At 43.7% G+C, this 17,820-nt stretch overlaps 1 protein-coding gene across 1 annotated transcript in view; it reads left to right on the forward strand.

Annotated features, from left to right (window-relative positions):
* RIPK4 (receptor interacting serine/threonine kinase 4) overlaps positions 1-15,055 on the forward strand; it is a 78,134-nt gene extending 63,079 nt beyond the window's left edge. Inside the window, exons 6-8 of the mRNA XM_078656812.1 lie at positions 8,246-8,352; positions 10,872-11,133; positions 11,945-15,055. Coding sequence (XP_078512938.1) covers positions 8,246-8,352; positions 10,872-11,133; positions 11,945-12,996 — 1,421 coding nt within the window. The 3' untranslated portion in view covers positions 12,997-15,055. The remainder of the gene's footprint in view (positions 1-8,245; positions 8,353-10,871; positions 11,134-11,944) is intronic.
* Positions 15,056-17,820: the final 2,765 nt, after the last annotated feature.

A 17,820-nucleotide genomic window follows, 5' to 3' on the forward strand; every position in this document is an offset into this window, starting at 1 on the left:
CGCTGTAGGGTGCTGGACTTAGGAATAGTAAGATTTACTATTCCAACACCAGCCTACATACAGTAGGGAAGGTGTTGGAATAATAAATCTACTATTCCTTAGCCTAGAGCGCCCTCCAGCACAAGTCGTGGTAACGACTTGCGTTGCAAAACCAGCGTTGTAATGGTAGTGCGGTGTAAACACCGCGTCGTAATGGATGTCCCCCCCCCCCCCCCTGCACCTGTCCCGGCAGAGCAGGTATGAGATGTGGGTTGTGGTGGTGGGAGCAAATAGCCCTTGGACCGAGGACTTGGAGGTGCCACACTGTACGTCTGCCCAGTGACATTAGGTGGATGGGCGATAATTGCAATTGACTGTCTGAGGGAAGACTTCAAGCACATGGATCAAGGCGGCACCACAGCAATCATGTTGCTGGTTTTGAGTGCCGCCTTTGACACCGTGAACAACAACATCCTAATCTCCCGTTTAACAAATCTGGGAGTGATAGGAAATGCTATCACGTGGCTAAGATAATTTCTGAAAGATCCCACATTTCAGGTAGTGGAGGGGGCCATTCACTCCAAAATCTGGCCCCTCAATCAGGGTGTGCCCCAGGGCTCCTCCCTGAGCCCCACATTATTTAATGTGTACATGGAACCCCTGGCAGGAATCGTGCACCCATTTGGGTTTGAAATCATAACTTACGCCGACGACACACAACTGGTGGTATCCCTGAATCACCCAGACAGCACTCCTCACAATCTGAGTGGCTGCCTAGAAGCGATAACAAAATGGATGGCCTTGTCCCACCTGAAGCTAAATGGGGACAAAACAGAGATAATGTTTCTAGGGAACACAACAGTACCAAGACCTACCATTGACTGGCCGATCTGTATGGGTACCCCACCAGAACCAAAAGATCGGATTAAAAGCTTAGGTATATGGTTAGATGAGACCCTACGCTTCAATCAACAGGCCACATTACTCTCTGCCACATGTTTTGGCCTGCTGAGGATGCTAAGGAAAGTCCTGCCCCTCCTCCCTTTTCAAGCCCGTAGAATAATGGTCCAGGCCATTGTTCTGTCCCGTCTTGATTACGGGAATGCCCTCTACTTAGGCGCACCGTCCAGCACAATAAGACGACTATAAATAACCCAGAACGCGGCAGCCCGCCTTCTTCTTGGACTCCCCCGAAGACATTCAGGAGCCACCGCCTTGAGGAAACTACACTGGCTGCCCATCCAAGCCAGAGTAAAATTCAAGGCGATGTGCATAATGCACAAGGCCATGTGGAAGAAAGCTCCCGCAATGATTTGCTCCCTAGCCACCCCCTACCATCCGCCGAGATCACTATGCTCAAGCACAGCTTTTCTGGCCACACAAAAAAAAATCAAACGGGCTAGATGGGGTGGACGCTCCTTCTCACAGAATGCGGCCTCAGTCTGGAACTCCCTGCCACCCACACTGCACAGCGAACCTGACCTACATAAGTTTAGGAAAAATCTGAAAACACTTCTTTTCCATTAAAGTCAGAGCAGCCTCCCAACCTACCGTTCCACAGCGCTACGAGGCCTCCGGGTAGTAATGCGCTTTACAAAACCCAATTTCATTTAATTTCATTCACTTCTGGTGACATGCAGCACAGTGGATACAGCTCTAGTAGGGGTGGGTGGAGAAGAGTGATGCTTGTAAGGGGACAGGGTGACATGAGCCTCGCTTGATGCCCGAGGGGAAGGGTAATGCTTGGAAGGGAACAGTGGGAGGCAAGGTAATTTTTTTTAATTTTTATATTTCAAAATACTTTGATTTTCACAAGGAATACAGAAAGCTTAAAACAGGGCAGGCATAAGGTATCCAAGGCAAAGTTTTACATATGTAGTCATGAAGTGAGGGTAATGCGGCTTCATGGATAACATGAGACTAACGCAAGCGATCAATAATAGGAGAAGAAAGGACAGGCAAAAGAGAGAAAAAGGGAAGAAAGAGGTGGCTAGTCGAGCTGTATCATCGCTTTAGCATTTCTATGCCTATGTTGGCACAAGGGCACCTGATATTGGCAGGAAGAGAGGCAAGGGTATCTTGTAGACCTCAACATGCCTCATGCTCCACACAGGAATGCTGCCAACGGTGCTTAATTTGTGAAAGAATGAGAGCTGGTACTCGAAACTCTGCCCAGAAGCCTCTGGCCGATGCTATGAAATGTCGGTGCGCCGAATATTGATGCTTCTTCGTTTTGAATCCTCCGTCTCGCTTTGTGAAGGTTTTCCCTCTTTTTCTTTATCCTTCTTTCCTCTTTGTGTGTGTTTCCTTCTCTTTCTTGTGGGAAATTTCCGACGAGTTCAAATAAGTGCTAATCCCCAAAAATGAATGGCTGTGGGCACCCCCGGCTCAAATTAAGCACTGGCTGCCACGCTGCACCTTACGCCTGTGGTTTTAGCTGCCGCACCGGAGTGCTAAATCTGACCCTCTTTATTTGAAGGAGACACACCTCTTAAATGGTTATGGACCAGTCGCATGGGCAGAGAATTAGGTGAACAGCCAAGCCTTCATTTTCTAGCAAAATTCAAGAACTCTGTACACTCTCCCCTCTGTTAAGCAGTGGCCATTGGGTCATCGTTCATACACAGGACATTTACCTTTCTTAAATAGTTTCAATTGTGAGGAGCAATACCGAAATTATTTTTATTTTTTTATTTTCTCATTTTAAATGCAATAGCACTGATTACTTCTACTCTTGCAAGATATGTCCCTGTCTGCCGGCGATGCCAATAGTTTTCTCTCTGTGAAACGGGATAATAGTCGTTTTGTGTAGTGTCCACGTTCCTTACTGCAGGGGTTTAGATTTGATGGATGAAAGTAGCTCCCACAAGTCAACGGCTGAATCTGCACTTTTGTTTTAAAAGCCAGTGGGATGGCTCAGTGGATTTAAGGGCTCGCCATCCACCTTTAGCCTGACAACAGGGCCGATCCCGCCTTTCATCATTCAGCGACTGAGAAAGAGTAGCAGGCAGTGGGGCGTTTACTCGTGGAACACAAAGGGCCTGATTTCGAGGAGGTCGTTGTTTTTGCGCTAACCCCCGTTTGGACAGGGTCGTGAGTACGGCTTTGGTTGTATTTAATACATTTGTTAACTATTGTTAAATACCTCAACCTTCGTTTCATATTGCCAGGTCAAACTTGCCAAAATGTAACAGTGTAAAGCCATATGCTATTTGGTGTATCATGTGTGCGGATTTTGGTGCGTTAAACACCGCAATCCAAAGTTATTCCCCAGAAACTCATAATAATAGGTGCTATTTATTGCACCCGATAAATAACGTGGTAGTGGTATAGTTATCAGGCGGGATAAATAGCACCTGTACTCGTAATAGGGCTTCGGGGGGGGGGGGGGGGGGCGATACCATGTGCTATCAAAAAGTACACTAATACATGTTGCTTCTATCACCTGCAAATTGCCCGCCCGTGGTAGCCAAGGTCCGCCGCTGCCTTCAGCTTTGTGACAGGAGCAGTCTGAATTATGGAACTTTACTTTTTGCTTTACTTCTCGGTCGGAAGGACCAACAGGTCCCAGCTTGCATAGCGCAATTGCATAAAAACAGAACTGGTTGGAGAAGGTAACTAGAGCGCTTTAATAAAGCGTGCAATAAAAAAACAATGTAATGTGACATCTTCTTGGCTTCTGAGGCGCTGATCGTCCCGGGAGAGGTCTGCAGAAGAGGCCGCTGGCATTGTTTACATTCGGGCAGCAGCTCATCTTTTCACCAAGTAACATGACTTGACAAAGGGGGTATAACGCGTGAAGTGAGCTCGGTTGGGCGTGTGGCAGTGCACGCGCATTTTTAACAGCCCTGTACCTTTCCAGAACTCGCCCCTCCCTCGTCACTAACTCACCGACAAAAGTGCTGACTCTGTGAGTTAACTTTAATGCCGCACACTTCCACCTGCATTCTACCTCCCGCCCTTCTCCTTGGCGAAACACAGCAACTTGTTGTTTTAACCCCACTTGACACCAGTTGTTTTTATTGTTGTATTGAGCGAGCACTTTGCATGCAGTGACAAACACACAGAACCAATACCAAGACATATGTCAAGGTGTATCTTTTTCAGGTCTAGTGTTTGGTAAGACCTTTTCGATTTTACTAAAGTTATATGTAAAATATACTCCTTTAAGCCCGCCCTCTACCTCCATTGTTTTGTTAATGTCATTAAAACATTTCTTAAGCCCACTGCAGCATACAACGTGGAGCAACAGGTCAGCCCACTTCAGCCATTGGCTAACATCACTGCCATTCCGTGCTTCAGCGAGTGCCTCCCTGAATAATCTGCGCTGGCTGGAAATAGAGGCGCACATGATAACTTTTTAATTTATTTTTTAAACTACATCTTGGGGACACTACCTAGGGTTGCAATAGAAGGTCCTGGCTTTAAAGCAGCTTGGGCAAGTCCCATGGAAAGAGCAGTCTTCTTTGGAATAAGCGATACCTCTGCCAAGTCCTTGTCTTTGTCCTCAATGTCCTTGTCTCAACTGCAGGACTAGCACTCCTTTGCATAGAGACGGCACGCTTGGACAGTTGTCAACACATATCAGAGTTTGAAAGCCCCAGGCCCCAAGCCTCCTTGATAACCCATTCTTCACCGGCTCTAAAACTCTTGTTTATGCGGTTTCGCTTCGGGCAATTTGACACAAAAGGCCTCATACTGACACGGATGAGCTGTTCGTCACAATCAAGTTGTCGTTTATGAGGATATAAATCAGAAACAATCACCCACACTTTTTGCACCTGTCCAGCAGTTACGGGACAAAGCAGGAAGCTACTTAAACCACTTTTTATTGGCGATTGCGTATTCGTACCTGCAGGCAAGCTGTCATTTCCTGGCTGAGTGGTGCCTTAAGACCTCCCCAGCCTGTCGGGGAACAAAATATCTGAGTCTGGTGAAGAATTGGCTTGGAGACATTTTGTATTAGGGTCTGTTCAGGTTTGCTTCATGAAAACGATGTCATTTTAATCTTATAACGCACTTTAAGGAACTTTCAAAAACAAGGACTAAGTGGGTACCAGCATGTGTTAGACTGAGCATAAAATAATGTCCAGACGTAGATCAAAAACAGTCTTTAAAGTAAAATCACAACATTTATCCGCACCTGCACTTTTACAGCACACTGGTGGAGAATAAATAGACCAAATAAATAATTGTATCCGGGACTGATAGACCATGCACTTCAAGTAAAATTGGATGTTTTATGCTTAACTCTTAGTCCCCTTTAGTTCTACTATATGAGGAATAATACATGTTACACAATTTATGGTCCCAGCACTTAGAGTACAACATCGTAAAATCTTCTGACCACAGTGCCTTTGACCGTACCCATAAAACTCTGCAGATTCCATTTGACTGCACCAAAGCCACGCAGAAAGGGGACATTGGGCAACTGATTCATTTGAATTGTCTAAATGTTGTAATTGTTGCTGGGATGCGCGGAGCTGAATAGATGCAAGGGAGGATGATGTCCCTTGGTGTAAGTGTGACTACAGGGCTCGTCCCATCCCCACTACCTTATGGAGCCTGAATATTTAGGAGTCCGACCATTAGAGCAGGGGCGTAAGACAGGGGGTCCCCTCAGCGCAGTACTCAGGCCTGAGAGCTCCGGATTAAATACGGAGCGGGGCCCATTTGTGTTGCGTGCAGGGGGACCCCCTCAGCTTTCGTTACGCCACTGCATTAGAGGGAAAAGGTCCTATGTGGTCTGTATGACTGCATTCTTCTTGTTTAGCGTACTGTGTAAGCCAGCATTAGGAGTTGGTATGTAACACAATCTGTAGAAAATCATCAGATTTAGTTGGTCCTAAAGAAAGCCTGCCGACCCTGAGTGGCACTGGTAACAGGCTGAAACATGTCGACCTTACTGAGCTATAGATGTTAGGGGTCATTGCACTCCTAGAACATCACACTGCTTTTATCCCAGCTAAAGGACTTATCAATAAACCAGAATTAGGAACCCCGAAGGCTTTTTTAACTCTCACTTAGGTTTTAGTAAGAGCTCCTCTTAGAACCCCGTTGAGTCTACCAAATTACACTAGGTGAAGTGGGTGAGGATCCAATGATGAAGCATGTCACTGATGGTACTAGTGGACGAGGATCCTACTAATATATCCATGTGATGCAAGGGTTGCGCCGATTCACCTGGGTGTAGATCCTCTTCCACTTTGATATATATATATATATATATATATATATTCACGCTCCAAGGTTGTCCACCTTATGAGTAGCACGCGAGCAGCAGCTTTATTTATGTGTAGGTGAGGACGGGTATCCGCTCGTAGACGCCGCTCCGTAATGGATCTGCCCGACGCGTTTCGAAGCTCCATCTGCTTCTCTTCAGGGGCTTTAACGGAAGCGGTGTGCGCACCCGTTACACTTCTCCAATTTCATATAACTCACCCGCCAATGGGAGGCTCCAATGAGACTTCTGGGAAGTGTAGTGCGGAAAGCACACAATCAAGTCCTGTATGGACTCCACGAGTGGGCCCGTCCTCGATCCCATGTACGGCTGCTACTTCACTGCCGTGACCCCCACGTTAACGGGGTGGTGCATACTCTGCGGCCCACTCGTGGAGTCCATAAAGGACTTGATTGTGTGCTTTCCGCACTACACTTCCCAGAAGTCTCATTGGAGCCTCCCATTGGGTGAGTTATATGAAATTGGAGAAGTGTAACGGGTGCGCACACCGCTTCCGTTAAAGCCCCTGAAGAGAAGCAGATGGAGCTTCGAAACGCGTCGGGCAGATCCATTACGGAGCGGCGTCTACGAGCGGATCCCCGTCCTCACCTACACATAAATAAAGCTGCTGCTCGCGTGCTACTCATAAGGTGGACAACCTTGGAGCGTGAATCTATATGCGGCAGTCCAGCCGCAGAGTATGCACCACCCCGTTAACGTGGGGGTCACGGCAGTGAAGTAGCAGCCGTACATGGGATCGAGGACGGGCCCACTCGTGGAGTCCATACAGGACTTGATTGTGTGCTTTCCGCACTACACTTCCCAGAAGTCTCATTGGAGCCTCCCATTGGGTGAGTTATATGAAATTGGAGAAGTGTAACGGGTGCGCACACCGCTTCCGTTAAAGCCCCTGAAGAGAAGCAGATGGAGCTTCGAAACGCGTCGGGCAGATCCATTACGGAGCGGCGTCTACGAGCGGATCCCCGTCCTCACCTACACATAAATAAAGCTGCTGCTCGCGTGCTACTCATAAGGTGGACAACCTTGGAGCGTGAATCTATATGCGGCAGTCCAGCCGCAGAGTATGCACCACCCCGTTAACGTGGGGGTCACGGCAGTGAAGTAGCAGCCGTACATGGGATCGAGGACGGGCCCACTCGTGGAGTCCATACAGGACTTGATTGTGTGCTTTCCGCACTACACTTCCCAGAAGTCTCATTGGAGCCTCCCATTGGGTGAGTTATATGAAATTGGAGAAGTGTAACGGGTGCGCACACCGCTTCCGTTAAACACAATGACGAAGGCGGAAACGCCGAAACGCGTTTGTGAGCTTATTGTTTTTTGCAGAGAAATCCTAATAAATCTGGCTCAACCACGAGATACTGGCTCCGTGTGCTCTCGTTGAAGGTATATCCCGAGGATTGAGGGATTCCGGTGTTCACATATATATATATATATATATATATATATATATATATATATATATACTATATATATATATATATATATATATATTAGACCAGTTAATTTGACCTCTTAAAATGCTAGCAGTTCATCAGTTGTGAGGCTTTCCCTCTTTTGTGTACGGATTATAAATGAAGTAATCATGTTTTAAATTATCACTATTAGAATGTTTGTAAGTTATAATGGAATGATTTATCAGTACTTTCGGTGTTTTTATGTAATGATTTTATTAACTATACAATAAACTGACTACAGTTTCCCTCTTTCATAAGGAGTTCAATTTAGTTCCCTTCATTGTATGCATTTTTACTTTACACTTTTTATTTTAAGGGACTTCTCAAGCCTTTTTTGTTTTTAAATAAAGTAGACCTATAGACACAAAAGCCTGTCCGATTAATCTTAATTTATGGTATGAAATTAGTCTAACTCCGAATTAATGTATCTGAAATAATAGTAAAACGATTTCTTATTTCGATCTGTGGGCTTCAGTTAGTTTGCAATGAGTAACTTTGCAGAGGAGTGTGTTAGAGTGATGTGAGAATTTCTTAGTCACTCAAAACACTTCCTTTTTCGTTTGTGTAGAAATCACGTCTGAGACTGAGGATCTGTGTGGAAAACTGGAAGATGAGCACAAAGAAACCATGCAGCAGGACCCCGGCGTTCAGAATTACCAGGACTCTAATTCAGAGGTAACATATCCCCTTTAATGAAATAAAAAAATCTGAGGTTACTGCTGCTGACTCTTCAATCAATCACTGTACTTCTTAAGCGCGCTACATACCCGTGAGGGTCTCAAGGCGCTGGGGGGGGGGAGGGGGAGGTGGGCGCTACTGATCGAAGAGAAGTCTTCTGAAGGCCAGCAGGTCCTGGGTCTGTCGTAGGCTGGTAGGGAGAGTGTTCCAGGTCTTGCCGGCGAGGTAGGAAAAAGATCTGCCACCGGTGGTGGCTTTCTGGATGAGAGAGACTGTGGCGAGGTTGGCTGAGCGGAGGCTTCGGGTGGGGGTGTGGAAGCTGAGTCTGTTGTTGAGGTATGTAGGTCCGGTGTTGTGTAGTGCTTTGTGTGCGTGGATGAGGAGTTTGAAGGTGATCCTCTTGTTAACGGGGAGCCAGTGCAGGCCTCTTAGGTGGGGTGTGATGTGGCTGAGTCGGGAGACGTCGAGGATCAGTCGTGCCGAGGCGTTCTGGATTCGTTGTAGTCGTCTCAGGAGCTTAGTTGTTGTTCCTGAGTAGAGGGCATTCCCGTAGTAGAGTCTGCTGGTGATGAGGGCCTGGGTGACGGCTTTTCTCGTGTCTGAGGGGATCCATTTGAAGATCCTGCGGAGCATTCTGAGGGTGTTAAAGCAGGACGCGGAAACGGCATTGACTTGCCTGGTCATGGAGAGGGTGGAGTCGAGGATGTAGCACTGTTCACTCTTCACATCCCCTGATGATTATTTTGTCCTTGATATGTTGCTGTGAGTCCACAATTGGTGTGAATGGCAAACGTGTGAGTTGATCAATAACTGATCTCTAGGTACAGTGCTCGATTGCAAATAATAACCGTTCTGAAAAAGAATACCAAGCAAGCTCACCCCTACCCCCCTTATGGGAGTTTTAGGGGCCGAGAGAAATATTCCACCTCCAAATCCCATCCAACAACAAAATAAAAAAAAGTAGGAAAGTTGAGGTTTTGGCAGTTTCCATCGGCCAAATCTATTGACTTAAATGATATAAGAATCATAAGTAGTTTGAATTATAGAAGAATCTTAAGTAGTTTTGAAAGGAAACTAGTACAATAATTGATACTTTATCTATAACTACTATAATCTCAATCGATGAACACCTAGACTTGCCTTTCAAACCATTTTTCACCTGCAGGGCCACTCTAAAACTTTTTGGCCAAGTCTCATTTGTTTTTCTAGCTATTTAATAGTGATTTTGGTACCTCTACGGCATCCACAGTAATTTAATTTTTTTCAGTGTACATGAGCTAGAACTGGAATGCATGGGGTTGCTGAATGAAAGCCTATGACGAGAGCATGGTACCAATGTGGTCATGTCTATGTTGGTGGAAGGAACCTCTGGACTTCATATTATTTTGTAGTCTTCAGGCTTCTCTGGTAGAGTCCCAAATTATGAAAAGTATTTTTCTTGAAAATATCAGAACACAGTTTAGTACCTTTGCCTGAGGTAAATGTAAAAAGGAAACCTTATTACATATCCCAAAGAGTACATCGGCTCCAGGAGTATTGTCCTCTGAGCATCGCTTACTCCATGTAACTGCTCTGTTCAAACATGGACAAACGCAAAAAGAAGAATTGATGGACAGAAGGCTGGGTGTGGTGAGCAAAAGAATTCCATCCATCATTTGTTACTCAAGCATAGACCAACTACACCAGTTTTATGATCTGCAAACTTTTCAGATCTTCTTTCAACCTTAAAAGTTCATTGATTAAGCAATCTTGTGCCTCCAGCAGCAAAACATGGGTCATCACAGCTCCATAACCACATATGGACTAGCTTCTATCTCCGCTTATCAAATCGTGGTAAGGACTGCAACAGAACTGAACAATCCACAGATCTTGTGACCCTTACTCTGGTCATACCCTACTGTATCCATCATACCTCTTGCTGGCCACAGTCTTCAGTTTCTTTTACCTCCTTCTTTCTCGGGAAGGGACTTTTTCCTGTCATGATCCTCCCAGATGGGCCCTAGCATAAATGCACCTACTTGCAAACTAGCTAGCTAAGTGGACTTGCAAGTAGACAGATGGAAAATTGTGAATTCTGAATCAGGAAAAAATGTTTTTACGAAACTTAGGCCTGAAATATCATACACTTGCAACAATATTTGAATACTTGGATTCGTTTTTCGACTACTGGATATACGCAAATAATAATAGGTGCTTTGCATGTTTGAGTTAAAAATAGACCCCCAAAGAAAGAAAGATTCCTTTTGAGGTTTATTTTTAATTTTGGAGATTGCCTTCTGTTGGACTTCAGACCCTGAAATTGGAGGCTGTTTCCTAACAGTCCTCAATGAGGTGGTGGTTTCTGCCCCATCTCCTGCTCCCCGTTTCTCTGCGACACCATCTACATTGATGCACTGGGAAGATGTATGTTCTTGTGTCTTGTGCTATAATTTGGTTGGTCATTTCAAGGGTGACTTCATGAAATGGCAAACATCATGAATCAAGGTAATTCATAGGCCCGTGTTCTTCCTTTGTAGGAAATGCAGATGATGTCTCCCCAGCTGAGACGACAGTCCACACCGCCTTTTGACAAGGACTACAGCCTCTCTGAATTGTTGTCTCGGCTGGATTCAGGAATTTCACAGACCATGGAGGGTCCAGAAGGACTCAGTCACTCGGTGTCTCACTCCAATATTGGATCCAGCGATAAAAGGCTTTCTGGGATATCATCTGTGGATTCTGCCTTCTCCTCCAGAGGTTCACTATCTCTGTCTTTTGAGAAGGACCCGTATGGCCTTGGTAAGCTGTGGCGATTATTTTTAATAAAGCGATGCGTGATAGAATGGAAAAATATAGTGCATTTTTGTAGTGATGCTTGCTGTTTATTGGTAAGACCCCAAAATATTTACAGCCATACGTAGTCCTAGAGTGATCTAAACTGAATTTACTTTTTTACATTATGAGATCATGCTGTTTGAAAAGGTGAAGAATGGTAAAGAATGGTAAAGAAACAGCTGTGGTTAGCAAGCAAACGCAAATGTTACGTTGTGCATTGTGACAGTAGGAACCCAAAAGTTCTAGCGATGGCTGTAATATAATATGCTTGGGTAGGTCTTCATGTGAATTGAGTTGTAGAGATGAGTTGTTCGAATAGGTGTGACTGACTTTTCAAATGGAAGTGCTGGCGCACAAATACCATCCTGCGTCCCTGCTAATGTCCAGGAGAAGCCTTTTTCTGGATCTACATCATTGTATCCATTGCTCATGTGTCTCCTCACACATGCAAGAGCCCTGCTTGAATAGAGTTGCCACCTATTCTCCATAAGCAAAGTGTTGCTGTATGGACAGAAGATGCTTCTTGATAAATTGTATATTGCTCCTTTCAACCACTTAGTATCTTAATGCTTCATGTTTGTAAGGAATGTGCGTACTATGCTGTTTGAGTTGGTAATAGTTTTGGCTTAAGTGTTTATACTGGTTTCAGGCCAAGAAACCCCTTCCAGTTTTAAGCATTGAAAGATAAATATTTTGATCTAGTATGGTTGAATATTGCATTTTCAGCTCCTCCATCGATCAATGCTGATCTTAATGCCTTTTTAATCTCTTTCAGATACTGGTGCAACTGAGCTCCAGAAGAAGAAACTCTCGGAGGCCATTCTGGCCGGAGATACCGGCAAACTGATGAAAATTCTTCAGCCACAGGATGTTGATCTGGTCCTTGATGGTAGCTCAGGCCTTTTGCACTTGGCAGTGGAGGCTGGCCAAGAAGAATGTGTCAAGTGGCTTCTCTTGTACAATGCAAACCCTAACCTGACAAACCGGAGAGGATCAACGCCTCTCCATGTGGCCGTGGAGAAGAAGTTCAAAAGCATAGTAGAGATCCTCTTGGGAAGGAAGATTAATGTGAATGCCAAGGATGAAGATCAGTGGACCGCTCTCCACTTTGCAGCTCAAAATGGAGACGAATCCAGTACCAGATTGCTACTGGAGAAGAATGCATCTGTGGATGAAGTGGACTTTGATGGACGGACACCCATGCATGTCGCATGCCAGCATGGGCAGGAGACTGTAGTGCGTGTTCTCTTAAGAAGGGGCGTTGACATTTCCGTAAAAGCAAAAGATGGTTGGGTACCTTTGCATTACGCTGCCTGGCAGGGTCACCTACCCATCGTAAAACTCCTCGCGAATCAGCACATTGTAAGCAATTTAAGCCTGGATGTGCAGACAGTGAATGGGAAATCCCCTCTTCACTTGGCAGCACAAAGAGGACACTACCGAGTTGCCCGCATATTGGTCAAACTTCACTCCGATGTGAACATGCGGAGCTCTCATTTCAAGACACCTCTTCACGTGGCTGCTGAAACGGGTCACACCAGCACTGCCAGACTTCTACTTCACCATGGTGCCGATATTGAAGCGACTACAGCAGAAGGGCACACTTCTTTACTTCTTGCCACTCTAAATGGACACAAAGCCACTGTTAAGCTACTGCTTGAGGAGATGACTAATACGTGCTTGCCCTCCGAGAGGGTCTTCTCTGAAGATGATCTTGGGAGCTCGGAAAGTGTTCATCTTTCTGAGTCCGAGGTTGAATCCCAATATCAGCTGCCGCTTTGCAGTAGTACAGGTTCGTTGTCCTCACTCAAAAGCAGTATACTTTAAGCCTCATTTTGTACTAGAATGTGGAACAGGGACATCTCAGCATTATGATACAGCCTCTTCATCCCGATTTCCAGTTGCTTAATACTTCTGATGTTCCCACGAAGGACATTACATGGACTTTTTATGGAAGGATTGTGGTTGAATTCACTTGTCTGTAGAAGGAGTTGTTTTTTGCTAGTTGGTAAACATCTTCACATGAGACACACTGGAATTTCAAAAGAAACTTTATTTTCTCTTTCATTACAGATGTTACCTGAGCAGGTCAGATAAAGTTCCGTGGTAAATCTACTTCGTGGCTGTAATGCAACATATGTCAGGGTATCCTAGAGAACCATGTAAGATAATGTCAGTCTTTGCAACATTTCCAATGGACATTGCGCATTCAGTCCCCTTCTGTAGTTCTTAAACAATGTCTACATTTATAAACTCATATTACTTTGTAATGTAACAATGGTTGACACCACAGTAGGAAAGTGAAACTTGTACTAACTTATCCTAGAGTTCCTTTTTATATCGCTCTTGGACAAAGTGGACAGTGTTATTGGCTTTGCCACCGGTGCCCTTTGACACAGAACAGACTTTCTTCTGCAGAACACATATTCTAGCTGTACAGGGGCAATGTCCTAAACCAGGAAGCTTATCCAGGAAGGATTTCTCAAACAAAAATCTGTTGTGGGCTAGGAGATCAAGCTTGTATCTTTGTTGGAGGTTTTGAGTGGCAAGTTTTGTACTGGTAGCTTGAATATGAAGATTCTCCCCTAGTTCTCCTGCACACCGTGACATGATCTGTTTTTGGACATTCTATGACTTATTCAGCTTGATTAATTAACTATAAAACCACTGAAAAAAATCTGAGCTGATGCAGGACGTCCTCCCAATCCGTCCTTGCTTTGTTTTTAGTTTGAACACTGTGGACCAAACCACATACACCCATTCGTTCACAGTACCTTTTAATCCAGATTTGCCGTTGGCCATACCTTTGCTGTCAAGACCCTTTTTCGCAGTGGATGCGTTGGGCTTTTTGCCTTCAAAAGGGGATAATGAAGTTGTCCTTTGTATTCATGCCTTTTATGCACTTTGTGGCTAGCTGACAAACCTGAACCAAGTCAAGAAAATATAGCTACATATTTTTCTTTCCCAAAAGTAGATATGAATAAAAAGCCACCAAATAGTATTCTTCTAAAACTTGTGACAGAGATGTGCATGTTCACTTAATTCGAATTAGCAATTTCTCAATGTAGTATGTGCTGTGCCACGAAGAAATATTGCCACAGCGACATAAAAAAAACACGTAAATAACATGTATACGTTCAGTATCTTTCTCAATATTTATATTTGTCAAGTATGATACTTTGACAGTGTCGCTTTAGGGCATTGATGATGTACTTTTGTATTGGGAAACTTTTACTATACAAAATTAGACTGGACTTTTTCAAACAAAAATCTGAGCTGTCCGTCAAAACCCGTTTATTTAATCGAAAGTAAAATAGAATGGGATCTATTCGCAGGTGGTACTCTGGCAACACCCTACTGTTTTTCACCAAGGACTATGGTGAGTAATGCAGTATATCTTTTCTATATATAAATATATATACCCCCAGGTTGGTGACACTCCTACTCTTGGTCCCCATTGAAGACCACATGGAATAAGTAATGCTGGACGATTAGCAGCAAGGTTCCTTCTATATCCAATATCAAAAGTATATAATATTATATTTCAACTGCGTTCACGTCAAAGTGCGCAATGACATAAAATAAGCTGAATTGTGATACAAGATTAATACAAATATACTGTGTATATAATATCTCCGCTAGTTGCATGTATACCGTACATCTGTGTACTTGTGCAAGTTGCATGAATACTTACTTCTGTATTTATATGTACATATCTATTTATGTATTTTATTACAGATAATGCTGTGAATTATTGCTTTTACTGTGTATGTTTTAATGCACCAGTTCAAGTTCACTTGTAATGATTTTTAGCCATAAAATATATCATGTTCTCTTGATATGTAATGTATTGCATGAATACTTTAATAAAAGGTGCATACCTTGATTAGAGTGTCATTTATTTAACATTTTCAAGACAAGAATTGGAAGCCATTAGCAACTCCTCTATTGCAACTCGCAATTCATTGAGTATCAACTAAGCACGCAAACCCAACTGTTAAAAACCCTTTTCTTTGGCTCATTCTGCTGTGAAGTCCTGAATTATATATTTGATTTTTACTGTGGCACTTGAGGCAGGGATCTTCTTCCCGGAAACCTTGTGTTGTTAGTCCAACAATGGTGTTTCCAGATTGGTTTAAATTGCTTTAGAAAAGTGTAATATTGACCTGTGTATTGTAGACCATATAGCGGCAGCGGACTATAAACACTCACTGCTGTCAACTTTACAGGGTAGGCATGTACAGCCCCCCACACTTCCTCTCCAATACCTCTCCCTAGGATATATGTGTTTGGTGGGTTGGAGGGGTGTTAGAGAGGCATAAACTGCTGATGAGGTAAGCCTGCAAGCCCTGCACCACCCTTCCACCCATAGTTCAGTGTCACTGGTTGTGGTCATAGCCAGAGCTGCAGAAGTATGGCGGAGATGAAAAACCGGTATGCACAGACTTCTCCCTCCTTTCACAGTTCCTGCTGTCTGTGTTAGTCACTTACTGTTTTGGCCATGCACGTCCATCAACTTGATCAATGTGCATCAACGTATCCACAATGACTCTTTTCTTTCCTTCTCCCTTCCTTAGTCACTTTTTGATCTCCCATTCTCTTATAATACATCATTGATTAATTTATTTCTGTTATTTCCAAATCCCGCTACATACTGCAATCTAACAACTCACCCAATACTACTACCCCAAGTAGCAAATTTACTTGTGTCTGTCCCTACGGCATCCTGTATTTAAAGTACCATTAATGCTTCTGACACTCGTGGAAAGACAGAGGTAAAATTACACAAGTGAACAAGACTTAAATACTTCTTTTTCAGTTCCTTTATTGAATAAAATCTAGCGTAAGATGCGTAAATCTTCCCAGGCAGCTAATGCAGACCAAACTTTATTTTCCATTTACAATTGACTTCTGGTTAACCCAACTACTTTACATGAATTTAATCCAATAAATTTACCTTGACCTGAAAATCCTTTTTATTTCAATGTCCATGCAGATATCGGTTTTGGCTGCAAGTTTGGAAGCATATAAATGCAATATTTAATTCTCATGTAGCATTTACTTTTATACATTTATTTTAGGAAGTCTTTTGAATGATTTGAATTTGAGGCTTGTTAAATGTTGATATTTTAGATGTATTACTTTCAGTTGCCTTTCAACAAATAACTAAGCATCGGAAAACTTGGTTAAGAAATCCATTTCATTGCTGGTGGTGTGGCATCTGCTATAACCATAGACTAGATAGAGCATATGTTAAATCACTTGCGCCTGCTATCAAACTAGACCTCATTTGTTTACTAGTAACAGTTTTTCTGGATTCCTCCACTTTAGCTGCCAATTTCCACCAACCATTAGTTGAAAAGGTTCCTAACTCTCCTTGACTGTGTCAAGCATTATTTGCATTGTTTTATTGATATTGTTGCTGGTTAGCATTTTGTACTCAACTTTAGGCTTTTATTACCTCTGTGCATTAAGGGTTTGTTTTAGGATTCACTAAAGTCCTGTATTTATCTATTTTTTCCCTGTTTACATCTGCTTTTTCATTTTTCTTTATTTCCCACTCTCTACCTTCTTTTCCTTTCTGCTTTTAGCCTTTTTCGATATTTAATATATCATACTAATGATTGTGCTGTTTTCTCTGCTATGTGTACTGCCTTGCTATATTATAGGATTGTTATTACTTTTCTTTTAAATACACTTTATCCTTTAACACTAAAAAAAAAAAACACTACTGCCCTAATCTGATAATTTTGGGCCGTTTTTTAGCTATCTGATTCACTAATGCAGCCATTTCGGTGCCGGGGACTATTTTCTGTCTTAGTCTGACCTGACCACTGGGAGTGACATATTGTAGTAAATCTCTAAAAAAGCAAACCATAGAGCATTGAGCTTACCTAAACAGTGCTTAGTTTGTGTAGATGGTTGCAAGAAGGTACAGGCACACATTTTTTAGGGGACTGGGAATTACTTTTTATCATCAGAGTAAAAAAGACTGAAAAGGGAGAAAAAAGAAAGCAGTGAAAACCATAATAAAGGAAGAAAGCGGGATGGTAATGTATCCTTAAATGCGACATAAAGACACAGGAAATTTAGAGTGGGGTCAGAAAGAGTTTGAGGTGAAACCAAGACTAAGGGGCATATTACGATATGGCTCATAAAGGCTCCGACTGATGTGGCTCGTATAAGCTCCGAACTATCGTCAGAGCCTTTACGGCTGCATCGTAATTGGCTGTTCTGTTTCCTTTCTGACCACCTCATTACTATGGAGGCAGTCTGAAATGAAACCTACCGCTCATTCCGGCTGGCTTCCGATAGGCTTGGAGCGCCTGTCAGCCAGTCAGAAGACTGGTAGTAATCTCAAGGGCGGCCCTCTCCGCCCTTGAAATTAAGATGACGGTTTCCATCATGATTTCCATGCCGGTCTGTCCGAAATTGAGACTGTCGGAAGGCTTGTTTGGGGCCCCACAGCAGGGCCCCCTTGGGTGCACGGCATCCGGTTGGAGGCCAAGGGGCCACCTATGGTGCCACCCTGTTGATCCCTGCTCCTTGTGGCTGGCACCTTGAGGTGCCTGCCACAGGGTGCAGGGATGAACCACATAGCCCATTTCACTATGGGAGCATGCATTTCGGCCGGTTTATGGCCGTAATGCA

This window comes from Lissotriton helveticus, chromosome 8 (assembly GCF_964261635.1).
Source record: "Lissotriton helveticus chromosome 8, aLisHel1.1, whole genome shotgun sequence".
Classification (NCBI taxonomy): domain Eukaryota; kingdom Metazoa; phylum Chordata; class Amphibia; order Caudata; family Salamandridae; genus Lissotriton; species Lissotriton helveticus.